The sequence below is a fragment of the Bombus huntii genome, chromosome 9 (assembly GCF_024542735.1).
Source record: "Bombus huntii isolate Logan2020A chromosome 9, iyBomHunt1.1, whole genome shotgun sequence".
Lineage (NCBI taxonomy): Eukaryota > Metazoa > Arthropoda > Insecta > Hymenoptera > Apidae > Bombus > Bombus huntii.
The window spans coordinates 698489-726044 of record NC_066246.1 but is presented as its reverse complement, the minus strand read 5'-3'; the positions used below and the strand labels follow the sequence as shown (position 1 = coordinate 726044).

Sequence of the window (27556 nt, the reverse complement as noted above, 5' to 3'; positions counted from 1 at the left end):
GCCCGTTTCTCGTAAAACAAAGCTCGACCTTATACAGGCTATCGTCTATATAAAACTATGATCTACTCTTGCCGAAGAGCCCGTAGCTTTCTCCCTCTCGATATCCCTCGTTATATTTCTCGCAATACATCAAAGGACCCCTCGAACGATCTCGCCAAATCACCCTTTCAATGTTCCCGTGCACACGACAGTTTCCACCAATTTCCATCGATCAATTACCCACGGATTCTATCTACGATGCCACGACTACACGGAGATGATACGCGCGAGAGGACGCGCCGCACCGCGCCGCCGAAACACGCACAGCACGCGCGAAACGCAGCCACGAAGGCGGCGTCTCGGCGCAGACGCCGCAGTAGATTCGCGTACTCGAGCGTCGTTCCGTTGAACCGTCTAGGAACATCGACACTCGTGCGGCGACCGCGACCGCGACCACGATCGCCACCGTCGCGATTTTACGGACCTTGGCGATTTTTTCACGCGCGGTTTCGCCATCGATCGTTGCGTCGATCCTCCTCGTCATCGTCGTAGTTCGGCTGCCTCCTTGTCTACGATGATCCATCGCGCGCCACCGGCTCGCGAACGAACCACGCTCGATCGTCAGCGCGCGATTTTCTACGCTGCCACGAAGAATCAGCCGCGAAAGTCGTCTTGTGCGCGCCACCGCTGACATCGTTGTTCCGGTTGCTCGTTTCGTTCGAGTCAGCCTCGGCAGCTGTCTCGGATGTCTCTTTGGTACGGGGGAAAAAGTTCTTCCGCAGGAAGATGTCGGTGAATCTGTTTCTCACGATTAAGAAGTCGTAGACGAATCAGTGAGTGAACGTTATCTCCATTTGTCTTTTCTTTCGCTTCGATTATAGGATTCGGGCGTGCTGCTGGCAGAAACGAATGCCGTTGATATTCGTAACGCGGTTCGGACACGTACGAAAGTCGCGCAAGGAAAGTTTGAAGAAAGGCTGAAGATAGCCGATCGAACGAGAATACGCGTCGATAACGAATTAAGTTCAAAACTTGATGCCAGAATCGCGCGATCGAAATTCGAATGAACGTTGCGCGAGTTACATAATCGACGGTGGTCGATGGAATCCGATTAGATCTGTTCGTTTCGACAAATTTATTCGATCGGAATCGGAGCGTTTTACCTGGTTTACCATTCCGCTCGATTATTCCGTCGCGTCTCGAACCAACTCGACAACGTCGCGATTCAGGTATCGAAAATTCTTTCATTTCGCGTTTTCACGTTTCCTATCGTCTTAAATTTACGTTCGCCGAACGGTTCGTTTAGCGGCAACTTGCTGAGAAAACGGGATCGATCCACGTTCGTATCAATTCCCTTCTTCCTTGTCGAACATGATCGATCGATATCGTCCCGTCCTTTCTCGCGAATATATTTACACGATATTATCATAATATTATCGCGCGGATAATTACGCGCTATTCGAATGTTTTCATTATGTTTTCATCGTTACACCACGTTATTACACGTTGCCTCGTTTACGACGTAACATCGTTCCGTATTTCGCGTATCATGGTGCATCCAGGTGGATGCGAAGGCAAAGGATATTAGCGGTGAAACAAGGTTCGCGCGATACTTCGTAAAAAATACTCGCCAACGTATTTTCCAGCGAATGAGACGAGTTAACCGTTCAATGGCATTAAAGAGCATCTTGGTTCTTTTTGTATCGCGTGATAAAACGAGGAACGACACCAAGACCGGTGGAAGAAAAAAAGGAAAGACGTATACGAGTCGGAGATTTTACGTCGGTATGAACGTAAATAACCGTCGTTGCTTTAATAGCAGCACGTAGGAAAAAAGGTTCAAACGTGTATCTGGCAGTCCTCGCATAAAAAGGGACACGCACAAACGCGCAACCACGCGAAAGCAAGGAAAGCGGAAAAAACAGAAAATCTAGACACCGCGAAATAAAAACGAATCGGCGACAATTTTTTTCCCCACATCGGCCACGATGTTTTCGACGTGCAGGATTTTCAAAAATCTCGCCCGTTCGAGACAGTGTACGAGCTAGAAAAAAATCCCGTTCTATCGCATCCGCGTGCTACATCCCGTGCTATATTGCGAGTGGACGAACGAACATAAACGAACATAAACATAAGCGATAATTGCGAGTAATATTCGACGTTTCGAAAGAATAGAAGGATCGCGTGCAATTGGAAACGCGGAAGGATAACCTCGAAGCGAACGAGGCTGTAACGATCGCGTTAAATAACAACGAATCAGTGACCAGACCGGGAATAAAACGATGTGCCTATTGCTCTAAAAGAACGAACGTGGAAAAAGAGAAAAATTCAGCCGAAGACGTTGTCACAGGATGCTTGGAACGTGAGTGAAAACCGCGAGTACGGACGGTAGCGGCTTAGAAGGGTAAATTAAAGAAAAGCAGGAAAATTCGAAAAGACGAGTACCGCGGCTCGCGAGATGAAATTGATTTTGCTGGGTTCCGAGCCCGGCGAACCTCAAAAGTGACTGTAACTTGGAAACGGGGTCAGACCTAACCCTCTTTTTTCGCCGTCTTTTTGTCTTCAGCTGGCTTTTCGAACGATATGCACCGAGCACGGTACGTGATCGTCGGCATTAGCACGACCAACGTCGCGTTCGTTAGCCGTACGAACAAATTGCCAGTCCGCGCTTCCGACGCCGCGAGACTCGTTCGTCCCGCTTACGATACGCGCTTCCTTCGGCTGCCTCTTTCGCTCTCTGTTTCGCTTTCCTTTGCCTCTGATTCGCGAGAATACGTTGGGCGGATAAGCGAGGACGAAAGGTAGCGGGAAAACGTTGCTTCGCAAGAACGCGTTTAGATAGCCGCGCGAAAATAGTGTCGAAGTTTTTTACGAGACACCGCGAGAGAGGGTGGTCGATCGGATCAACGCTGGTATCTCTTGGAATTAGGAAAAGGTCGACGTGTACGTGGGAAATACGTAATTGAAACGAAGCTGTATCCGCGTGTATTTCACGAACGATCTATTATATTTAAAAAAATGTCCGTGACCAATTAAATAGCCGCGATAGTTTCGATATTAATTGCTTGTATCTCGTGAAATCACAATCGCGTGCATTTATCGATCAACCGTAAACAAGCAGAGCGTTTAATTAGATAATAGAATGGCATGGACAGTTACACGCGTTTTCACGTTGGCCTGTCTTCGTACCGCAACTTGCTCGTGAATAGATCAGAAACAGGCGGGACAAAGGGTAAAACTAGGACGATCGTGAATTGACAACTGCCGTTTACGTTCCGCGATATCCTGTAAATTATCGAGCCGTCGGACATTTCGTCCACGCTCGTTATAATCCCGTGGCAGAAATAACGCGGGAATTGATCAGAGGACGCGAGTTTTACGAAGAAACAAAGCCTTCGAACGATTGAATATCGAACAACGTCAACGTGCGTACGTGTATCGTGCGCGTATATGCAATCGAAGGAAAATATAGCTCCATTTGAAAGATTATATTTTCAAAATTTTTGCGAATCAAAATCAAAATTTCTATTCATACGCGAAACGTTACGGGGGTGGCGCGTCTTCTCGAATAAAGAGACTCGTTCGACGTAGTCCAACGACGAGACCTACGAAACACGGTGGTCATCGAAAGAAAAGTTCGCGATAAGAAATCATAAGGTTGCTGCTTTTTCCCTGTTTCGTCAATCTCCGGTTTATTACGATCTCGAGGAAACGCGTTTCACCGTCGAGCAAACGATGAGAAAGAAAAAGAATAACGTACATGCGCGTCGCATGTGGAAGCACCGTAATATACCGTGGTCAATAAATTTTTATTTGCCAGAACAACGAACAATGAATCTGAAGCACGAAGGGAACAAACTCGTTCTGGAACGAAAGGACGAAAGGAATTGCATCGATTCTACGTGTCATAACGTCGGGAATTGCGACGGTGTTTCGTGGTCACATCGATTCCTTCCTAAAGGAATAGATTGCTCGAAGCTGTAAACGTTGCTGTTCAAAATCGTCGTATAAATCGATGATTCGACGGAGATCTTCGTTTCTTCGTGTATTCGGCGACGCCCTTTGATCAGTTCCATTAAAATTGGCAGAATAATTGGACTCTGGAGTGGAGAAGCGGAGGGAAATAAATAAAAGTCGAAGAAGAAAGCGAAGCAAGGGAGTGAGTCGGCTGGAAATCGAAGTTTTCGATAATTGGCCAATTATCAAAAATTTCAATCGACCAGAGCGAGGATACTCGGATCGTTTTCTCGGTAAGAAAGAAATAATTAGCGCAAAGATGCTACGATTCTTTCGTTGGATCAAAGGAGACGAAAGAAAAGCTTTGTTTCGTACTCGCTAGGATTGCAGCGGAATTAACGTTGACCGCGTAGCCTGGGTGAAAGGAGTTTGAGATACGTTCGGTGTCGGGTATCGAGCGTTATCTTTCGGAAAGACAGGCAACGAAAAAACGTTGAAAGGATACGACAAAGGGATGGTTTTTGCGGTAGGGGAAAGTTACGTACGAGTCAAAAGTTACAGTTTCTGGAAATCAATGGCAGAATCGTATCAGCCGACGTCGGATCAAAGCATTCGTCGCGTTAAAGGTACTATCTATTATCTCGAGCGTTTCGTTTCAATGCTGTTACTAAACAACGTGTAAACTGTAACTTCGTGCTAAGAAATGTTGGCCGACAATTTCTATGCGAACAAAGACTATGTGATCCAATTTAAGATGGGATCCGAGTTAGGGAACTTTCCCCTATGTCCTTGGAAATCTCCCTTTGAATTTCACGATACACGGAACTTCCGTTAGTCTGTTGCTTCACCGACGGGAGAAACAAAGTAGAGGAGAAACGGTAGTTTGTCAAACGAAAATTAAGGGTGTATGCAAATTATATATACTCGTCCTTTCGTCCCTTTCGTTCCCGTTGGACCGAGTAATTGCGTTTACGATGCTTCTTCTTTTCACTGGAAAATTCGGAAAAATTGCGCGAGCTTCTGTCTGAAACATAAGCAAGGATATTCGGCGGAACGTTCTTCGATTCGTCTTGTTCGTTCGTCCGTTATACCGCGATAAAAACGACGCGAATTAACGAGATTTTCGAAAAGCAGCGCGTTCCAACCGCCGGAAAGGCGGAAAATTCTCGTCGTTTGTAAAATTTTGTCCGTATTACAGGATTTCGCGATCCTTTATTCGCAGGGGATTTCTCTCGAACCAGCATGGTTCGTTCGCTTATTTTCCAAGCGTCGAAGAATCGTAATAAACGAAATTCAGCTTCCGAACACTCGTTGCCTTTAAACGCAATCGTCTTCTCTCGCGATCCCACACTCGCGCGCTGTATTCGTCGATCGTTGTGAAAAAGCAGGCTGTAATTGGCGATAAAGTCCCGGGGAACGATATTTCGAACGATTTCCAGTTGGAAACGGCCAGTTCTCTCGCGCAAGGATCAATGAAATCGCGATTTTCGTTCCGCGAATCCGCAAATTACCGATTACTTGGCCGATTAACCGGTTTCTACGGAATCTGTCCCACCGATAAACGTCTACTCGCTTGCAGGCCACCATCCACGAGCCATCGACCGTCATCACGGAACAGCCATCGCGCTTCCGCCGCTTGTTATTCCGTGAATTAACGGCAGGTCACCGTTAATTAATCCACGAATCGGCGCAGCGGTAATTAACGCCGCAGCCTTCGTCGCTTGGATCGGTCGATCGATCGCCCAAGATCTACGCGACTTCTCGACGAATCCCTTCGAGACCGGCAACCAGAAATTGCGAAATCTCGAACGGAAAGTCCGAGGTGGAGGCAGTTAGCGATAAAAGGGTGCAAAGACGTATATACGTATTAGGAGGGACGAGGACGAAACGGCGACAGACAAATCAAAGCGGAGGCGGTGGAAGAGCGCGAAAGCGAGGGAAGTAGGGTTCGAAAATCGAGCAAGAAGTTTCGCCAAGTGTCTAAACTCGGCGAAATTGGACGTAAAGCGACGACGAACCGGCAGAGACAGGTAACGGGATAGGAAGTTTGAGAGGCGACGCTGAAAGGGTCGTCAGAGCGGTGACATATTTCAGCGACGCGGCTGTATCTGACGAACTCGGAGGGAAGACGAGGGCGGGGAGGAATAAAAGGCGAACGTCGAAAAGCGACGATATCGAATCGAAGGAAAAGCGCAACGGTAGTGAAAAAAAGTAAACAGCCCTGTGCGGGAAGTGAAAGCCGTGAAAGCCGTGAAAGCCGTGAAAGCCGTGAAAACCGAGTGGAAGAAACAAGGTGACGAGTTAAGAGCAACGAAAGAATCTCGACGGAGAGAAACGACCTTCGGGCTAGAGATCTAATAACAGGGAGACAGTAGGCTGGAGAGAATACGAAGAAAAAGAAACAAGATTAAGTGGTTGGGGCAACGAAACGACGACAAGGGGGCGGCGGCAGAGGCGGAGGAGCGAATAAAGACAAGAAATCGACGGTGGAAAAAAGAAGACGTTCGATCAAATGAATAACCGAGCCGTGAGTGGGTGGAAGCATGAGAATTCTAAGTGGATGTCTTTTCTCGGCCCGATCAAAGTATTCGGCTACACGTTACACAGGCCACCGGCACTCGCGTCACGTATCCAGATCCACTGAGGGGCAAAAATGGGTGCCAACCAGTCGACACGGAACGAGCCTACTCCTGGGGAAGAAGGTAAGCCTTCGACTTTTTTCCGTTGAACGTGCGTCTATCGTTAACTACGCGGCGAAAAATCGTCAACGTAACGGACAAACGTCGAATATTTATCGAAATACCACTTGCAGAGTTCGCGATAACGTTTTATCGACGTTTCCGATTCCGCCAGGGCAGAAAGTCAACGAAACTGTTACGTTCGATCGAATCGATTTGCATCAAATCGTTAAACTTTGCCAGTGGATCGCTATACGTCGAGAAATCTCTCCTTCGTTCGATTCGATATTCGTAATAACCGTTATATCGCAACGAACGGAAACCGTGCAGTCGTACGACACGCACACGCGCGCGAGATGCGGGCGAAAAAGGCAACTTGCTTCGGGAGCAAGGTCTCCGGAGAGAAATAGGAAGGTGGGGAAATAGACCTTGTCTTTGCGTTCGAATTAGTGAAATTAAAAAATGAAATCACGCTAGATTCGCGAGTTTAACGTGGAATAGCCCCGTTAAAGAACGGTTTTATTAAAACCACCGCCTGCTTTCTAAGCTTCTCGACTTTGGGGTAGCTTTTAAGATCGCTCTGAACGAATTTTCAAAGACGATTGCCTCCACGGATCTAATTAGAGGAACTAGGGAAACGAAGAGAGTCGTTTTGCCGTCAAATGCGATACGCTAATCGCGTCTGGTACGTCGGACGTCGACCATCTACTTAGCATTTAGGCATTGGATCGTTGGCGTGTCGGCGACGCAGAAGGTCGAAAGTTGTTCAAATTTCTCCCGTCGCCGGATATTTAGCCGGGAAACGACAGATGACAGGATACGCCGACACGATTTTAGGAGGAGACCGCCTGGCCGCTACGTCAACGACTATAAACTTCCTGTGACGGTTTTTCGCCTAGTTTACACAGCCACCGCAAGTTCCGGTGCTCGTGTGCGCAACTTTTCGCTCCATCGGTCCTTTGTGAACAACATCGCTTTGTACTACGATGCTACGTAGACGCTGCAAACGTTCGATACGATTCGCCGGTTCTATCGATGAAACGAGATTTCGCGAAACCGTTTTGTTCGTTCCTTTTTCTTCGAGCACAGGATACGGTCTTTTATTATTAATTCCACGCCGTTTCTCGTTTCAGTGAACTTCGATCACTTTCAGATCCTGCGAGCCATCGGGAAAGGAAGCTTCGGAAAGGTACGAGAGACAAACATAACTCTGACTAAAGTTATTGGCACGCTCCTAGCACGATGGCTTCGTTCCTTTTCTTCCGAATCGTAAAAGTCCGTTTTTGTTCACGGAATCCATAATTCCGAAATCGTCCCCTCGAATAATCGAATTAACGTAGAGATAATAACACCGCGATGATACCTGCATCGGTTACCGAGCCGATATCCGATTAATATACATCGTTCAACTTGTATCGTTATTTGAAATTCGACCGTTTAAATTTCAATGTACGTATTGAAATTTTCACGTTGAAATTTGCCAAACGAAAATGTTTCGATGCGAATAAATTTCCGTTAAAAATTTTATACCTGTGCGTACTCGCGTAAATCGAACCCGATCGCTGGAAAAAATACGATGCACTTGATCTGCGGACGAGATAACGCTCTGCCCCCCTCCCCTCACCCAGGCTATCTTATATCCATGCCAATTATACGGCAAAATTCTATTCATCCGAATTTCATTTATCGGAGAAAAATTTCGATTAACGCTCGATTATGTAAACGAACTTCCGCCGACCGAGTCGCAAGTTTGGATAAGTAGAAATCATAGATGATAACGAGAAGAGTGAGCGAACTCGCGTTACGCGGATCAATTGTCTCCGACAGATTTAGATAAATAGAGTTGTAGCGCAACTGCCTGTAAACGTCTCTTCCTCTCGTAATTTATCATCACTTACATCCACCACACGTGTACCGCAATACGTTTGTCATCGAATCGCGTTACGACGAATCAGCATTGCAAACTGCATCTACTTCCACGTTTTCCTATCGACCGCGAAATTTCGCCCGCGAAAACGTCTCTACCCTACTACGTCTCTTACTCGTGCAGACCGTTCGCGATGAAGAAACGTCGTCGTAACTCGTCCACCGTTCATTTTCAACCGTAACAAAATTTCCACCCACCGTCGATGTCGCTTCTCTTTCTCCCAAAAGTATCCATCCTACTCCAATTAACGCGCGCTTTATCGTCTGATGCGAGAATCGGCCGGAAGCGGCCTCGTAATTCACCGCTCATCCGGTAACGGGCAATCAATTATTCCTTGATAGGTGTGCATAGTGCAGAAACGAGATCGTACTGGAAACATGTACGCGATGAAGTACGTGCACAAGGGTGAGTGCGCGATGCGGGGTGCGTTGAAGAATGTCGCACGGGAAGTGGAGATCCTCTCGCAGCTGGAACACCCCTGTTTGGTGAACCTGTGGTTCAGCTTTCAAGGTAAGCCGATCGTCCGTCCGTCTCTCGAATACCGTCAGTGTCCTTCCATCGTTAATATCGATTTTCCCACGACGAACGGTACTAAGGGCATTAGGCGAACTAACTCGATCGACGATCTTTCTCCCTTGGTTTCCGCTTGTTTCACGCTTGTTTTCCTCGCTTCCGCTGTTAACCACGAAATTCCGCTATTAACCAGAAAATCACGGTTAAGAGGACGCAAGTACGACGGTTAAGAGGATAATTTACGGAGGTCTCCGAGTTTCTTTCATCGTGTCGTTTTATCGAGATTGAATTTTCCCTCGTCGATTATATTATCTCTCGCGTAGACGACAATCGGGCTAAAAAAGAAAATCTGTTACGAATAATTGCTCCGATAAACGTTAATCGGCGTAAAGAGAAAGATGAAAGAGGAGACTCGCTCTTTTCTCTGTTTCAGACGAGGAAGATTTGTTCATGGTCTCCGATTTACTGCTTGGCGGCGATCTCAGGTATCACATCCAGCAAGAGGTCGTCTTCTCCGAGGAAAGCATAGTGCTCTTCGTCGCCGAGATCGCTCTGGCCCTCGATTATTTGCAGAGTCACAAAATCGTACATCGCGACATAAAACCCGATAACATTCTGTTGGACGAGGAAGGTACGTGGCAGCCGTCGTATAAAAGACATTAGCCGGGTGCCAGGTTTCCTTCGCGCGAACCTCGACGAACCGACGGATCTCGCCTCTCTATTCCGTACATCCGCCGTGTTGGCTGCGCCAAATAATTCAGCGATTCGCTGCGGGATCTTTCGCTTCTCGAAAGAGGGAATCTCGCGTAGAGTCGCGAGGAACGTCGAACGCAGGAACCAACGAGAAGCCAACCGATTTGCCAACATCGATTTTCGAGAGAAAATGCTCGTCGAGGGGCCGACTATTTCGCTTCCCTCCTTCTTCGCAGGAATCGCGGCAATTTGTAAAATAGGAACGATATCGTTTCCACGCTTTAATCCCCTTTTAACAACGGACAATTTCAAAATTGCCGACAAGCCGGGAACGGTTTAATAGGACGTCGATCGCTTTTAAGGGAAATTTCACAGAGTGCTCTAATTCTACCTAGGTCACCGAATTAGGACCACTCAAAACTTCCAACGTTCCTCGATTTTTTTAATAAAATTGAAAGGTGCAAGCGAACGCTATACACGCAACGGTAAAGTTTATTAATCACTCGAGCCGTAATACGTACGCGTAATTTTTGCATCCGCGTTCTCGCTCGACGATCGGCAACTGTATTCGATGATTTATCGTTGAACCTCGAACCAGCCAGATCGAATCGAAGCGAGTCGTGACCGAATTTAATCAATTTCAAGCACGCGAAAGTCCATTCTTTTCTTTCCGATCGAGTCAATAGCGAATGTTGGTCGTTCACCACGTAAATTACACGCAATTCCGAAACTATCGTATTATCGACTGACGTAGGGTTTATTGTTAAAACGACGGCCACGCCCGCAAACCGATCAAATCACGTTCCCGAGATAACACGAATTACGTTATGCTCGTTCTACTCCTACGGACTACAAATACGTCGCTCTGTGTGCAAATTCCCCGGTACGTACTTAAACCGCGACCAACCGGCTTTCTACCGATTTAACGTGTCCACGGGCTATTAACCGACAAGGAATTACCGCGCAACACGGGTACGCGATGTCAAGGGACTAAAGAATTTAGCACGTAACCGAAAATTACGACGTATCATCGTTGGTATTCGTTAACTTTGCCGATGATCGCCAGCACGAAACGAACATAAACGAAGAAACGTAACGCGGAAAGATAATGTTTTATTTGCGTTCGTTGACGTCTCGTTGAAATATAAATTCGTGGTCGTACCAACGAAATTACGTGCTTGACTCGACAGTCTTTCGCGCAATTTTTTACAACACCAAGTACCTCTAATCTTTATTTCCAGTCTAGACGAGACTCCGCGGTATCTCTGCATCTCGGTAAAACAAAGCTTCGGTACGTGCGAGTTTCTTCGAGACATACCAACGAAAAGTATAAGAAAACCGGGGACACCGTTCGTTCCCAGAAGAAAGAAGAAAAATCGATATAACGGCCGGTACAAAGAATAGATAAGAACAGGGATAGAACTCGATAGCGAGAAAGTTAAGAGCTTACAACGGTAAACAGTGTCGGCGCCGGCAAACTTTGTATATCAGCGTAGTGGAAAATGGCCCGTCCGACGATCCAATTTGTCGCTCGAAATAATTAGATGATCGACTACTCGAATGACTTTGTCGTTCATCGAGGTGTCCAATATTCTTAGAAGCTTCCGCGTATAGGACTACGGACGGTGTTTCGTCATCGTCGGAATACGCCTCGCGAAACGAATTCGTCGCGTCGACGGACGACGAAAGGCAAACAGTTACACGAACCACGCGGGATTAACTCCATCGATCTACTCGCGATTAAGACCGCTAGATTTACTCACGATCGTCGGGCTCGCGACAAAAATGTCGACGCTCGGATATCCGCGCGTATACACCGCGTTCGTTCCGCACCTTTGTTTAAAGACAAGAGCGTATAACTGCAAAACAGGGCCAAACGACGATTCCCGGCTCGCGGAAGCTCTAACGCGTTTCTTCTCCAGTCTTTTTCATTGCATTTGCGTTTAATGCTTTGAAACTCGTCGAGAGCGAAAATCGTCGAACGATTTCGAGCAAAGACACGCGCGCGATAACCAGGATGAAAATTCCCCGTGAACGTTTCCTGGAACGAGGTCCCGTATACGTGTAACTCGACCGAAGATCCATCGAAAAGCCCTGAAAAGAGCGCAAATTTGCCTTAAGACTCTCGCGTCCCTCGAACGGGATACAAGTTACGTTTCGTACGAACGAAAGCGAAATAAAGGGGCAAAAATGTGGATGAAAGTTGGCTCGGATACACGGCGAATTACAAGCGGTAAACGCGGAAACATAGCCACTCTCTTTTTAAATAAATGCCATCGAAAAGAAAGGGAGGAACGTCGGATTAAGCGAAAAGAATTTGCTACGCTCGAAACGCGGTGCTTCCGCCGTGCTTCTTTTTAATTAGCAACATTTAACGCCACGCGTTCGTTGAATATATTCAACGTCGAGTTACCTACGACGCTGACGACCGGTATTCGAAATTCCGTAAATCAAGTGCCAGCATCGTAAGCGAACGTACGCTTCGTTTGCTCGTCAACCGAACCGTTTACGCTTCGTTTCCACGTTCGTCGATGACAAATGCATCGTTCGAACAATCCGTACGTTCGATCGAAGCAGATCGCGAACATTGGATTGCTTCGTCGATGATTCCGCAGCTGATCGATCGAATTTTCATCGAACTTTGGGAAATTCACGTGGAAGAAAAATATATGGTAACTATAGAGAATGTGCGTGTATGTGTCGCCTCTTAGTTGTAAAGAAAACTCGTTTAAAAAAGCCATTCCTTTAAAATGAATGACATAAACGAAAATCGAGGAATGTTTATTGGCACTTAGATTTTCTTCTACAGAGGCGACCATCTTCTAGCATTATTAATGGCTATTTAGAAGGGGAAAATTCCATTCTTAAATTCTATACTGCGGCATTCTCGTCGGTACGTAAAACAATTTCCAATGAAAAATCCAAATTTTTCAATTTCCCCGTTTACAGCGTTTCCTACGAGCATCCTCGAAACATACTAAGGCTAACAAATTACCGTCGAATAACGACGACTGGGCTGAAGTTTAGAACTTACATATTGAAATCCGAATGATATTTGCCCTTAAAAGCAACGTTGAAGATGATTCAGATTTTAGACGATATCCGTGGCTTCGTCTCGGAGATGTTACAGATAAACAAGAAGCACCTTGTTAGTTAACTCACCTCGAAGTTGCTTGATTACAACAAACGCGTCTACCCTTTCGTACGATGATTTCAATGGAAACATAAATTCATGATATTCCACGCTGAGTGAAGGAACCAGCCTCTGTGTTTTGATATTTCGTCGTCGACCGACGTGGCACCGACCCGCGGTACAAAAATCAATAGCATTTACCTCTATAACGCTGCATGATAATGTTCGACTGGACAACTAGTTTATCGTTGACGATTCGGAATTGTATTTTGTCGTGTTTTGTAATTTCAGCTTCGGTGGAAGGGCGCGATTTAAAACGAAAAATCTGCGACCGAACGAATTTCTCCGAACTTGACGCAACTTTGACATATCTTTGACGATGAATCGTTGACAAATAGCACGATCGTTACACGTTAGACAACGATGCAACAGCGGTAAATAATTTGAAGAAGAACGTCGCATTACCAAGCTTCTATCGTCTTACTTCGACGAGTATCACGCAGTTTTCAAATTCGATGACGATTTTTCGCGCCGAGTTGGCGAATCGCCGATCCTTCGCGAAAATTCATCTTTTTATTAAACCGTCGACTAATATTTCTTCTTTGGAACGATAAGGAAAGAGACAGGAGTTGAACGAGTTGGATGAAACTCGAAAATCAAAGTTTAAAAGCGGTCCGTGAAAGAGGGAAACGGTCACGGGATTCTAACAAAGTCTGGAAAGAAGTTGCTCGTACGAAGGTTCGTTTAACCTCGTGCTCACCGAACAAAATATATTTCGCGTCTAAATGAACGTTCGGTAGCTTATTCCACTTTCGGTAGACGGACAATTTACAAAAGCGAACAAACTAATTAAAATCGTCGTTCCGTTAATACCAATCCGCCGATGCTCGACTCGTCGGGATCCGTTCAATTTCGGATTCGACGTCGATATTCGTATGCGCTAAAGTTAAACGATCGAGCGACTTGTAGCATAACGACGAATAGATCTTCGATCAGTTAGCGTTTGTCCATCGAGTTTCGTTACAAACTCGTTGAATTCCACGATGGAGAACCGCTTCTGATTTCTCAGCAAAGGTCAAAGAACGCCTACAATAGAGAACCGCGTTATATTCCGGTGACGTAGCAGGCCGCAGATCCGGTCATTTTCCTCTCTTTCTCCCTCTTTCTCTCTGTCTATTAGTCGCGACCACGGACAGGCTGACTCAGCCCATAAATAATTTTACGCTTTCCATTCGACCTCCGAGGCCATGTGCTTCGGAAATTTTACCTTTCACCCTTTGACCGTTCGGTACGACGCCGGAAAAAGAGCTCCGCGACTATCGCGAGAACCTAACTACGCGCGTCCCGCTAAAGGTTCGAAAGACGGACGATTCGATTTAAACGAAGTTCAATTTTGTCGCGAAAGGTTTTCTCGTCCACCGGGGAAATTTTCTTCTCCGTTACGAAGCAACCATGCGACTCGGGTTTTCAGGCATCCGTCCATCTAGCAATAATCTACGTTAACGGAAAAAGAGAATCTACTACCTACTTACTTAAACTTTTCGCCACGAACCGGCACTCGAGAAATACTCTAAAAGAATTTTCAAAGTTGCCAATCCTTCGCCTATAACTTAGTATTAAATATTAAATATTAAACGACGTATGCCTTTTATCGCGATCGAAAGAAATTGTATTTTAAAGTTTCAAGGGATCGTTTCTCGGTTGTTGGCATAGCTAGATTTATAATTCAAAGGCCAGGCCCGAAGAAAGAAGCGGTACGATGGCGTCGAGTTGAAAACGACTGGTCCAAGGACACTCGTATTCCCCGTAGAAGGGTAACCCTAATTTCCTGCTGCATTTATCCGACAGCTGTTTGTGCCTCGGAATTGCTTCTGCATCATTTAAAATTACCGGGGCCGGCTGTCGACCCGGCTCGCGTTTCATCTCGCTCGCGCCATTCCCGCCCCTATTGTTCGTGAAAACGTCCTCTACGCGCGAGGCGCGTTATCCCGCCGCCTTTTAACTCTTTCATCGATCAATGACCGAGCCGGTGAACCAGGCTGTTAAAAATTCTCCGTAGATCGCGTTTCATTCGTTCGCAGAAACGCGAAATTTATCTTCGCCTGTTCGTCCCGGCAATTTCTTTAATTTTGTAAAACCACTAAATCGATTCTTAATCGTAACGTACGATCGTTCGCGTTAACGTTCGAGCCAGGAAAAAGAATGGTAAATTGGAAATTGGCGAGAAGGTAAGAAAGAAGATAAAGAACGAAAGGAAGAGAAACGAATAGAAAGATGTGGTTCGTGTGCCGCGCTGTTAAAAATAGGCGACAGTCTCGACTGTCTCGTACGCTTTCAACGATATTTTACACGTGTTTACTCTGAAACTTCATATTTCTTCTCGTAAAGGTGGTAAAACACGAAACTCGGCTAACATAATGATTCCACGCGTAAAGAATTCCGGATATTCGACCCTCCAAGCTGGTCCTTCGAGTCAAGCATATGGCATCGTTCGCGTCAGATGTCATACGACGGATAACGAACGATCGCTAACGATCAATGGCTCACCGACTAATCGGATTCGCGCTATTATTGCTCGGCTAATTCGAAGAGCTAAAAGGGGAATAGTAAAATCGACCGGGAAAGGAAAGACGACGATGTAGTGGCGCCACGAGGCTATATCGAACGTTGCTCGATTGCCCGGTCTCTGTTAGACGTAGATGCTGCGATTATAGGTTTATTGTTCTGCTTAGGACACGCGCACGTGACGGACTTCAACATCGCAACGGTATTGGAGGATGGAGAATTGGCTACGTCGATGTCGGGAACAAAACCGTACATAGGTATGAATCGATTATACGTATTCCGATCGATAGATGGATTCGGTTAATCAAACGTGGTAAAACGCGACGATGAATAATTCGTGGCGAACTCTACGAACTACGAACGACCGAGATAACGATTTTTCTATCGTCGTTACCTTCGTGTCGCTTGGATAATATTTCTTCGAACGTTATTCCGAGACAGCTCCGGAAATTTACATGTGTTCCTGCGAGGAATACGGCGTTCTTGGCTACGGTTTTGCCGTAGACTGGTGGAGCCTGGGAATTCTTGCTTGGGAAACTCTCGCAGGAGAACGTCCTTACCCTCTCTGCTCCACTACGACGCACAGAGAGGCTTTGCAGATCATGCAGGTAAAATTGCCGATCAAATCTTTCCTTCTCTCTGCCTCGTCCTTTGGTATCCGTTCTTTAACACCGCGAAATATCATTGTTCCGTGGTGTTGCGCATCTTCTCTTCTGAAATTTATACATACGCGAAATAAATCGTATTTTCGACGCTTCTCCGTGTCGAACGTCGCCTCGTCTTGAAAAGAGAAAATGTCTGTCGGATCGAGAGTATCGAAACTATTCGCGTTCCTTTAAAAACAAACGCGTTCGCGAAAACGAGTACGTTCGAAAGCGATTAAAAGGAAAAACTTGAAACGTTATTCCGTTGTACGTTGATATTCGATAAGCTTCTCAGCTCGAGTATATCGAGCATACGTTGAAACGAAAGGAACGTTCTTCAGAAAGAAAGACCGACGCCCGTTGACTGGAGCTCCGCGATCTGCGAGCTTCTGAACAGACTGTTAGTCGTGGCACCAGGCGCGCGAATATCGACGCTCAAGGAGCTGAAGCAAGTGAACGCGATGAGGGAACTCGACTTTGACAAAGTGTTGAACAAGCAGATCAAACCCTCGTTCACGCCGCCGAAAGATCACCTGAACTGCGATCCGACGTTCGAGCTGGAGGAGATGATCATCGAGACGAAGCCGTTGCACAAGAAGAAGAAGCGTCTGGCGAAACAAAGGTAAGCGTGTCGCAAAGAAGAGGAGGTTGATCGTCGGATTCTAGTCGATGTCGCGTGATCCTGCCCCTTGCCGAAAGGAGATTAACTTCAAGAATATCGATCACGGTGTGTGTCTCTTACTGCGTTCCGATATTCGTCTTTTTTTTATTGGAAATCGATCATTTTCGCAGCAGATCCCTCGCGATAATATTTATTTCGGTAACGGTAACAACGGTTCTCGCAGAACTCTATTAGAATAGTATCAATGCCTCGTAGTAATGTTACCGACGATAGTAATAGTGGTAATCGAAATAATAATCCCTCGTAACCACATTGATCGTTCACAAATCCATTTCCAGTTTCACTCTAAAATCTCTTCCCCGGTTGTAATTACGATTGTAATTCGCTGGAACCAAATTCGCTCGAAACGAACGAACGAACGCGATATCCTTAAATTCGATCCGCGTTGTCGTATCGGCTCGTTCTCGATTCGATCGAACTAATTATTGTCCCATGGTTTCGATTCTTACGTAACAAAATATTTTACCGAAGCGAGATCGAACTGGTCCGAAACTGAAACGGTAGCGTGAACGCGTTTCTCCATTTACCGTCAACCGTTACGTTTATTTACAACCCGCGATTTTCCCAGTGTCGTTCGGCAAGCCGCACGGTAAGCCGAACAGCGATTCGAAGCGATAAAAAGTTATTTTTTAGTCGCTTTTGGCCAATACGCTTACTTATCTTTACAACTGTGTCGAATTTGTCAGAAATAACTGACCGTACGTGTTCACACGTGTGTCGGTGAGCGTCAGATTTCCGGTTTCCGGTCACGGTCCGATTGCGCGGTCCAATAAACACGCGTACTGGCCGAAAGTCTAACGTATACAAATAAAATAATACACAGCAGTACGTAACAATATATAGCAAGACGCGATAGTGAGCGATAGAGAGCGGTTACCTTGCCCCTGTACGCTGTGCTCCCAACTTACGCACAGTACGTACTTTCCTGTACGAAATTCACGATACGCCGGATGATTCCTATCGCCACTTATCGCAACAAGCAGAAACATCAAACGCGAAACGGTATCTCTTTTAGAAATTCGAGCAAACTGAAAATCGAGTAACAGGAAACGACCAAGAAATTATTCTTTATTAGCTAGAATCGCCGTTGTTGCGACACAGTGCGTCGTGACAATGGCGAAAAAATCTGTCTCTGAACAATCTGAACCGATCGACGATAAACTCGTAATCGGACGGATCCGAACAAGTTCGATCTCGCTGGAGTAAAATATCTTTCCCAAGGATCGGTCCGATCGTGAATGCCTATAATCGAACGAACGAGATGATAGTTCGATCGCATTGACGACTTTCCGGTTGACGAATGGACCAGCAGAGTGCTTGTGACTTCTGACGTTTGGTGCACAGATCTCTGAAAGTCGATCATCTGCCCGAGGACACGGCGATCGGGCTCGCGGAAGGCGCCGGACCGAGCGTCGATTTCAGACGATTGGCATTCATCCCGGAGTACCGAGTGTATAATCGGGAACGCGAGATGGAGAGACAGGAGAGGGAAAGGAAGGAGAAACAGTGGGAGGAGGATTTGAACACTGCCATGAAGGGTGCCGAAGAGAGACTGAAGTGAGTTAAGCCGCTCGTCTAATTACCGCACTACTCCGTCGCGATCGTCGTTTCTTTTTACTCTCCTAAGAGACGAAGGATGGAGGTAATTCCGAGGTAGTTAGGAGAGAATTTAATAAGAGGGATAAATGGGGTTTCGTGATTGAAGATGATGGCCCGTACAAGCCGCGGAGAGAAATAATCGCGTAGCAGAAAGACGAATTGCAACGTACACGTGGACCAGTTTAATTTTCGTTTATCGATTGAAATGGAAAAGAATGCCAGATTAGGTCTTGGGAGATTAGATATTATTACTTCCCTTCGTAATGTAATAAGAAAGACTAACAGCGAATAATTCGTTGCGAAATTCTGCTTTTTTTTTATATAGTCTCGAGTTTTATAGTTTCGCTATGTGTCGATGAAGAGAAGAGAATGGTACTTTTCGAATTAGTCACCGTGATCAGGGAGCTCGACTACCGTACAATGTTACCGAATAAACGATCGATGCTTGTGGCGATCTTTGCAAATTTAAAGTCGACGTAGGAGGAAATGCATCGATCGAAAGCACCCTATATCTGCCTGTACCTCGAAAGTTTCGATTTCGCTTTCTACGATACATTTGGAACGTGGCCAACTGCGAAAGGAGCGAAGCTTTCCGGTGTACAAAGCTCGAACCGTTCGACCGATATGCTTTTCAATTTCACGACACAAAAGCTGATTTCCCTTTGTTTTTAAAATTGCAAGAATCATAACTCGGAAATCTGAAAAATTGTCCCTCTTATTCGAGAAAAATTAAGCGACGCTCCTTTCGCCGTGTTAACATTTTGTATCTTTTCGTATTTGTAATTATTCGAAGGACAATTTTCATTTGATAATTATAGGACGAAACAAGAGCCGGTACATCGAACCGGAAACCGACTGAGCGTCTCTACGACCAGCGTAAAGACACGCATAAACGCATCCCCTAGGCAAGGAAGACGCGCCAGCACCGCAACATCGTCGGATATCGACTACATCGATGCGAGTCCTGAACCTTCCACGTCGTAAATTTCTCCCGAACAATCTGTTGTGCGCGAAAAATAAACGCCGACGCGTATTCTCGGGAAGAACATTCTGCGACAAAGTGATCGTCGTTGGAAATCACATTCGGTTGCCGATTTGTAGCGTATCGAAGAATTTGAAAAGTTCTCGATCGTGGTAAATTGATCTGGTCGTCCGAACTATGGATTTGTTCGGTTCGATGACTGGTTAGAAAGTAACGTGATAATCGATAAGAGTAAGATGATCGCAGATCCAACTTTCCGTCGTCTTTTCGTTTCGTTCTGATCTTCGTAGAAGAAACGATATACTCGAAGTTTATGATAAAATATAGAAAAAAATTACAAAGAAATCAACGTTTCTCTACAGATAAGATTTCTTTTTCGGAGAAACTTAACTCGTACCTCGAACGATTGATCTCACGCCTCTTCTTCGTCTCTCATAAGGAAAAGCGTATCGTTTATTTTTGTAAAGAACGAAAGAAGAAACACTCCCGACCAAAAGTAAAGCCTTTCAAGGACCATTTTGCCAAACCGAAAACTTAGCGCAAAGATATAAGCAGGTACTGGGGACATGGTCTTTCTTCTTCCTCGAACTCACCTTTCCCTTGGAAAGGGACAAATTTCGAGCAAACGCACGGTCCAAGAAATACTCGGAACAATCTTCGTACGACTCGCACGTTTTAATCCATAGTTTCTACCTACGTGCTGTTTAACTTCCCTCGTAGAATGTTACGGAAGTTCGTGTAGTCTCGATTCCCATAAATTTTATAACGTTAAATGAAGTTAACATCGTAAGATAGTAGCGATATACACACGAAGACTCGTATCGTTCGAATGTTTTAGCAATTTACGATTAACGTTACGAGGATCGCGCGTTGTTTCTCGATTCGTATCCTTATCCAATGATACATACCTGCCACACCATTTCGCGTATACCTCGTGTCTTGTATAACAACAGATCAACGATCGCTCCTCTGATAATCAACCGACGAACACCAAGAACAATGTAATTTTATAAATAGTCGTTAAGAAAGAATCCTACGCTGTAACGTGAAATTAAACGATGATTGAACGATCGAACCACTCGAATCTTGTCTATCCCTGTTTTCTCGGCATGGTGTATCGATTATACAATCGCGACCAACGAAAATATTTTTCTCTTTGTTGGAACGATCAAACGAGGAAATACGATCGCTTCTCTTGGTACACGATCTCTCGTCGCACAGGGTACACGTTTGAAAAATGAATCGACGATAAGGAAAAATAAAGTGTACGTTACGTCATGAGGTTCTCGACGCTGCTGGTAATTGGTATTTGACAGAAAGAAAGAATTCTCAATGGACATTTGATATTAAAGTAGAGCACGACCACCGAAGGAAGGAGTGTCAAATAATCGATAGAGGCAGCACCGTTCCGCGGAAAGGAAGAGAGCGAAAAGTGAAACAACAAAGCTAGTTTTACCACTTTCCGTTTCCGACGAAAGAGGCCTTTGGTCTACGACCAGTTTAAACAATCTGTAAAAAGCTGTGTTGTATAAATGCGAAAAGAACGATTCGAGTTCTTAATTTGTAGCGTTCAAATAAAAATAAGATCTTAAGAACGTTTATAGGAAGATAACGATAAGGAAAGATCGATACTGATAAATGTCGTGATCATAAGGGACAAACAATTACGTTTACTTGACAAGGTATTATGGGAAATACAGCGATAGAAAAGGTAAAAGTAAGTACGTGTTATCGGGACGAGATCGAAAGAAAAATTACAAAGCAAACATTAATCAAGATTAATTTGATTCGAGAGTGGAAAATTTTTATCGACAGTACGAACAGACTTCTTCTTTTTCCAATCGATGGATAAGATGAAAATTCTGTAGAGTCGTCGCAATCGACAAAATAACTTCACATTTTCTATTTATTTGTACATGTCTTTCCCGATAGTCACAAACCATTAGATTCGAGTTTAGAAAACGGGACAGATGAAATAAAGAAAAACGAAATTTCATCACTTTCTTGTTATTCAAAAATTTCATTTATTTATTATCCAATAAGAAATTCGAAAAAAAAGTTTGACTAGCGGATTTTTTATATCGTATAACTGAGATAATCGTATAAAAAAAAATCTCTGCTTCTCTTTCCATCTATTTGCGTACTAATGATTTCTATAAAAGCATTAGTAATAAAAGAATTATCAATAACGCTGGTAAAAATAATAATTGCCTATATGTATTTGTGTTCTAAGTATAATTAATCATATCTGTTAATATCACAAAAATATTGCCATTTTCTCGGCTACCACACTCACGTTATCGCTAGTTACCTCTCTTCATTATCCAATTTTTGGCAAAGCATATATGCCTACAACGTACAGCAATATCAAAATATTCTTTCAGAAAAATAGAATATCTAATAAATACATAAACAAAAAGTATTGGCTTTACTTTCGTATGCCTCGCATGTTACCTACAGATTAGCTAAACTATATTTGTCAGTCTGTAATGTCAGATAAGCGTTATCAAGTGCTAGATATGCATCTTACATGATTGTTTATCTTCGTGTAATATATTTTACAAGAAAACGTTTAAATCCGCTATCTTTAGCGTTGAATATCTTTTATATGATCACAGTAAACGTAATTCGAATTATTAATTATTAATGATTATCATAAGCTTATCGATAAAAATAATACACATGCAATTTTTATCGAGAAGTAGTTCACCCGTATAAATATAATACACACTTCAAATTTGGATTCAGTTGAGCAAATCTGGCTCGACTTCCGAACGAACCACTAATTTTCCTATGAATTTTTATCCGATGCAAACTATCAAAAATAGGCTGTTATAAATTAGATATCTTAACGATAATTACACATACTTAATTTGTTATATACAACACGTACGATTATTTTGCACTTATTATGTATAGAAAATACATTATAAATTATTTATAAAGCTTTGTACACTTTGAACTTGTAGTCAACCATCAATTTACAGAGTTAGTAGTCGCTGACAGAGCAAACGCATTTATAAAAAAAATATGCGTCGAATGCCGACAGGGATTGTACAATTACTTGGAATAGTAAGTATTATTCTAAGTAACTGCACATTTTCTAAAATGTATTCAACTGTTTTCTAAACCGAAGTCACGTCCGTGACTTCGATTCTAGATATTGGTTTAGCGGGTTCTACTACTATGAAATCGTTCACATTTCCGCTAGATTTCATCCCAATACATAGCTGTTGTAAATTTGTCATTATTGAATCAACCTGTATCGGTTGTTCCGATAAACTATTATTCTTTCTAAGTTTATTGAAGTGAAGATAACAAATCCCGCGATATCCTAGCCAGGTTATTTCATTTGGTTTTATACCACGCTCCAATAATGCATTTTTCAAATCACGTATTCTGGCACCAGATGAAATATTTGACAATTTTAAGGAAAATTCAAACTGAGATCTAGACTTCAGTCTTAGATTTTTACGACGTTGCTGCATATTCCTATCGTTTCTTTCCACTTTCTCCTAGAATATTGCAATAAATATGTATGATATATGTATAATTTACTAATTAAATATATGTATACATCGATTACAAATATTTCTTACTTCTGCAACATCGGAAAATACATTATCGCCCCCTGATTCGAACTTATTGAATGCACGTTTTTTAGGAAAATGTGGTTTTACTTGTTTCCCTCTTTCTTCATTAACGTCGTCACCACTTGACGCAACTTTTTTTGTTTTGAAACGTCTCTTATTTTTTATGTAATGAGAACGATAAGACTTTTGTATTTCTATGTCTGAATCCTCCTCCTTCAGAGTTACTATTTTGCCTTCTCTAAAAAAAAAAAAAAAAAAAAAAAAAAACACAGCAATTTAGTATATTTACGCGTAAACATATAGTATCAATTACATCTTTCAACGCGTACTTTTCATCCATTTGTTTTAATTGTTGTAATACCGGCATAGATTTAATTCTTCTTTCGCTAAGCATATGCCACATAATACAACTAGGCTTCTTTAACTTTGGATTTACTATTATTGTTTGTGTAGGTGTAACGATTATATCAACAGGTACATCGTATTCTTTAAATATTTCAGCTGGAAGACTATCAAAGACTTGACAGTCATGCACAGTCGTAATAACTATAGTATCCTGTGTGACTGCACCCATCCTCATCATCGTAGCAAATTCTAAATCTGCAAATCCTTTGCCTTTACCAAGTCTGTATCCATCACGGCTTACACACACTGATCCCAATATCACAAGGTCTATCTGACGATAAATAAGGATAATGTATAAAACGATGAAAACAGATCTAACTAATAGCAAATTTCTGTTACAATAATAAATCATATACCTTTATTTTAGAATCTACGCCAAGTGGTTTACCAGCTTCCGTCAAGCCATGAATTTTTGATAATGTCCTCAATTCATTTTTCGAGCAACCGGCGATTGGTGTAACATGAAGAAACAAACCAGTTCTCAGTCTGGGAATTGGAACTAATATTTCCTTATTAGCTTCTAATGCTAAGAATCTTACAGGTTCTTGGGGTTTGTCTGGATTTATCTTTATAATTTTTGCCTCTTTGAAAAATTCCAAATCTGCCAAGCGCTGTGCTGCTTCGGCAGCACCTTTGAAATTCGGTATACGATCATAAACAGTAAGAGGAAAATTGACTAAATCATTCTTCATCAAATAATCCCATACTTTTTGACGAAAACTATGCTTAGTTACTTCTGGTGCTAAAAATTTATCACATTAATGATTTTTACAATATTACACATATTCATTCTTACTACTATTTCTCTAGAAATTAAGACTAACAATTCATGAATTCAAAGCAAAATTTATTATTCATGACTCAAATTAATGTGTCATAAATTCCTATTTCTAAAATCATTTAATATTGTTACTAATATGATGAAATTAAAACATATATATGTATAATAAATAAATATTTATAATACATCAAAGAATTACTCACGCAATTGTTCTTCAGTCATTTTCGTAAAATATTTTTAATGAACTTTCACCGAATATCGATTGTAAATTATAGTAACACTTTTTTTTTATAAAAACCTATATTGTAAAAATAGATTATATGATTTATCTGCAGTCTCTTTTATTCTTGTATTTATTTCTATGGAAAATCATGTCGGCAAACTTGTCGTAATGAAATCCACCAGAATTTTTTTGTACGTATGAAATTTCAACCTCATCGAAAAATTTCATGCATATACATTTCAACAAACGAATCTTATATAATTTTGTGAAACAGCAAAATAGGTTATCGTATTTGACATTTCCGATTACAGGAAAGAGAACAGATACAGCTGATATAACTACACAAACATGTCAGGCGCGAAACATTGGACTATCGTGAAGAAAGAATATTTATCCTTTTCTGTCCTATTGTACAATGCACACAAAAAGTTTGTGCACGATACATGAGTTGATAATTCCATTAACATATTGCCGTAATAAAAATGTCGAATGCAGTAAGTTTATAAAATAAACAAACCAATGTAGAATATATAAGCAAAATAGAGAAATTGTTTAAAATTACTAGCATTGTCCGTTAAGTTTAATATTCATGAAACGTTTATTACATACACTCGTACTGCGATAAAACACGAATTAAAACGATTTCAAATGGCAGGGTCGTACACACAACACATATATTACACTTCCTGGGCACCATTCATAAATTGCTTAATATTAACTTAATATTAATATTTTCAATGAAAAATCGAAATATATAAATTATACTTTTTTTAATAATCTTGTTGTACAGTATAATTAGAAATACATTTATATATTTTTTGTTTTGTTTTTCATTAAATTTCCATAATAATTTTCTAGTTTGATACATTACTGGCGCATGACGATAAGAGTAAAATAGACTAGACAACTAGGGTCCATCGTGAAAAATGGCTCTACTCGCGAGGAACTTCTGCAAAGTATTTTCACAGGTAATGTGAACGTTCAATTAAACTATCACGATTTCTCCTTTTACAAGATCAATGACATTTTATAATATTACAACTATATCAAAATATCGTTGAATATTGTTCATTCATTTAATCAGTTACCAATGACTATTGCAAGGACATTTCATACAAAATACATAACTTCTCTCAAAGATACCTGAAGATATTCTTTAATGGTAAATGCAATTTGAAAAACTAAATAAGTAGCTTGTAGGTGGAAAATATTAAGATAAATGGACTAGTTCGAAATTCAATTCACAAAGTCGGCTAAATGATTGACTTTAATAACCGTGTTATTTAATCACTACGTTCACGTCTATATTGTTATAAATATAACTTCTCAATGGAATATATGTACCTTAATTACACGGAGATAACAAATTTTGTTTGCATCATTAAATTATATTCATCTGACTTTGTTTATACCTTTTATTGATTACAGCATAAAATATTATTTACAGACTGCTCAAAAAGGAGCTGTCAGATGTTTGCATGTAGGAACAGTACATCGACAAGAATCTGTATGTATTAAGTAACCTTTCAAAAATGTTTATCGTATGTATACAATATTAATGATCTTTTCTTTTAGGCAGTTGAACAGGAGGGAAAGGTGAAATGCACGCTTATACCAGGAGACGGTGTAGGGCCAGAATTAGTAGTGTCCGTTCAAAGTGTTTTCAAAGCTGCAAATGTGCCGGTTGAATTTGAACCTTATTTTCTCTCAGAAGTAAATCCAACTCTAAGTGCACCCCTTGAACAAGTATCCAATAGTATTGCAAGAAATCGAGTATGCCTGAAGGTAGTTTTATATTTGATACATTAATAAAAATATTAGTAATTAATGGTAACAGAGATATAGGTTTTAATATCAATTATGTTTCACAGGGTATTTTAGCAACACCGGATCATTCTATGACTGGGGAACTTCAAACTCTGAACATGAAATTACGTAAAAGTTTAGATTTATACTCAAATGTCGTACATGTAAAATCTTTGCCTGGTGTTACGTGCCGGCATAAAAATGTAGATTGTATTATTATTAGAGAACAAACAGAAGGAGAATATTCTGCATTAGAACACGAATCTGTAAAGGGAGTAGTGGAATGTTTAAAAATAGTAACTGCAGTTAAAAGCCAAAGGATTGCAAAATTTGCATTTGATTATGCAGTGAAACATAATCGTAAGAAAGTCACTTGTGTTCACAAAGCTAATATCATGAAGCTTGGTGATGGTCTTTTCTTAAAATCATGCCAAGAAATTGCTAAGATGTATCCTAGGTAATTATGAACATCTTTCACTTCATAAATTATCATTAATCACTTATAATTGTCATATGTTCAATCCAACTTTAGAATTACATTTGAAACAATGATTGTGGATAATTGTACGATGCAAATGGTATCTAATCCACATCAGTTTGATGTAATGGTACTACCAAATTTATATGGTAATATCTTGGACAATGTGGCATCTGGACTGGTCGGTGGTGCCGGGGTGGTTGCAGGTGCTAGTTATAGCCCCGAGTGTGTTGTCTTTGAACCGGTAAGGTCATGGGTATAACATGTAGAAATGATTAAATTTAAGAAAAATTAGAGGTATTGTGAAATTTGGTTCATTATGTAGGGTGCAAGACACACATATTCAGAAGCTGTTGGTAAAAATGTTGCAAATCCTACTGCCATGCTTTTGTGTGCTGTTAAACTTCTGCGCCACGTGAATTTAAAACGTTACAGTGAACAAATTAAGGATGCATTAAATCGTGTTTTAAATGATGGAAAAGTATTGACAAAGGATTTGGGCGGACAAAGTTCTACAACAGACTTTACAACTGCTGTAATAAACTGCCTTCGTTAATTTTTAATCCATATTAAATTTGAAAAGACCTGTGTAAAATAGAATCACATACAATAGAGGCATTGTGCTCATTTCATGTTGTCAGAAGTATTTAATATAACTATGTTAAATTGCATAGTATTATCTCATCGCAAATTTTATGTAACTTAACTGCTTTGGATATAAGTTAGAATCTTATTTAGAGAGGGTTATATGTTATAAATAGAAAAGTATAACATTTTTGTGTCGACACTATATTTATAACTGAGATTGTGTTTGTGAACAGGTAATGCCAGTTGTATGATAATAGTGTAATACTCAAATTGTACATTAATAAATTATACTACCTCATATTACTTTTATGCATTTTACAATATAGCCTT

General features: G+C 42.0%; 3 protein-coding genes across 6 annotated transcripts; 2 read left to right on the top strand and 1 right to left on the bottom strand.

The window, feature by feature from the left end:
- The first annotated feature begins 354 nt into the window (after nt 1-354).
- Nucleotides 355-21541, top strand: LOC126869439 (serine/threonine-protein kinase 32A). 3 transcript variants are annotated; one of them, XM_050625981.1, is made up of 12 exons: nt 355-812; nt 4068-4229; nt 4319-4562; nt 5516-6638; nt 7748-7803; nt 8883-9051; nt 9488-9685; nt 15613-15702; nt 15887-16053; nt 16431-16711; nt 18116-18328; nt 19189-21541. In XM_050625981.1, the coding sequence occupies exons 4-12, from the start codon at nt 6590-6592 to the stop codon at nt 19352-19354; spliced, it is 1389 nt and encodes a 462-aa protein (XP_050481938.1). In that variant the 5' UTR covers nt 355-812; nt 4068-4229; nt 4319-4562; nt 5516-6589; the 3' UTR covers nt 19355-21541. The 3 variants fall into 3 exon arrangements, with proteins under 3 accessions (XP_050481938.1, XP_050481937.1, XP_050481936.1); XM_050625980.1 differs by lacking the exon at nt 4319-4562; XM_050625979.1 differs by lacking the exons at nt 4068-4229; nt 4319-4562.
- A 6-nt stretch (nt 21542-21547) lies between these two features.
- On the bottom strand, nt 21548-24987 carry LOC126869440 (methenyltetrahydrofolate synthase domain-containing protein). Its single transcript, XM_050625982.1, has 5 exons — nt 24335-24987; nt 23707-24092; nt 23275-23621; nt 22952-23183; nt 21548-22867 (listed from the first exon to the last, which is right to left on the bottom strand). The coding sequence occupies exons 1-5, from the start codon at nt 24351-24353 to the stop codon at nt 22478-22480; spliced, it is 1374 nt and encodes a 457-aa protein (XP_050481939.1). The 5' UTR covers nt 24354-24987; the 3' UTR covers nt 21548-22477.
- Nucleotides 24988-25206: 219 nt separating this feature from the next.
- LOC126869441 (isocitrate dehydrogenase [NAD] subunit beta, mitochondrial) lies at nt 25207-27529 on the top strand. 2 transcript variants are annotated; one of them, XM_050625983.1, is made up of 6 exons: nt 25207-25322; nt 25802-25861; nt 25930-26139; nt 26226-26617; nt 26693-26882; nt 26964-27529. In XM_050625983.1, the coding sequence occupies exons 1-6, from the start codon at nt 25281-25283 to the stop codon at nt 27192-27194; spliced, it is 1125 nt and encodes a 374-aa protein (XP_050481940.1). In that variant the 5' UTR covers nt 25207-25280; the 3' UTR covers nt 27195-27529. The 2 variants fall into 2 exon arrangements, with proteins under 2 accessions (XP_050481940.1, XP_050481941.1); XM_050625984.1 differs by having other exon boundaries at nt 25802-25865; nt 25934-26139.
- Nucleotides 27530-27556: the final 27 nt, after the last annotated feature.

Coding starts and splice junctions, on each gene's coding strand:
- LOC126869439 (XM_050625979.1), top strand. CDS start 6,590: ATGGGTGCCAACCAGTCGACACGGAACGAGCCTACTCCTGGGGAAGAA. Junction 15,703..15,886: donor GGGAACAAAACCGTACATAG/GTATGAATCGAT, acceptor ATTCCGAGACAG/CTCCGGAAATTTACATGTGT. Junction 16,054..16,430: donor AGGCTTTGCAGATCATGCAG/GTAAAATTGCCG, acceptor AACGTTCTTCAG/AAAGAAAGACCGACGCCCGT.
- LOC126869440 (XM_050625982.1), bottom strand. Junction 23,622..23,706: donor GCGTAGATTCTAAAATAAAG/GTATATGATTTA, acceptor ATTTATCGTCAG/ATAGACCTTGTGATATTGGG. Junction 22,868..22,951: donor TATTTTCCGATGTTGCAGAA/GTAAGAAATATT, acceptor GCAATATTCTAG/GAGAAAGTGGAAAGAAACGA.
- LOC126869441 (XM_050625983.1), top strand. CDS start 25,281: ATGGCTCTACTCGCGAGGAACTTCTGCAAAGTATTTTCACAG. Junction 26,618..26,692: donor ATTGCTAAGATGTATCCTAG/GTAATTATGAAC, acceptor ATCCAACTTTAG/AATTACATTTGAAACAATGA. Junction 26,883..26,963: donor AGTGTGTTGTCTTTGAACCG/GTAAGGTCATGG, acceptor TTCATTATGTAG/GGTGCAAGACACACATATTC.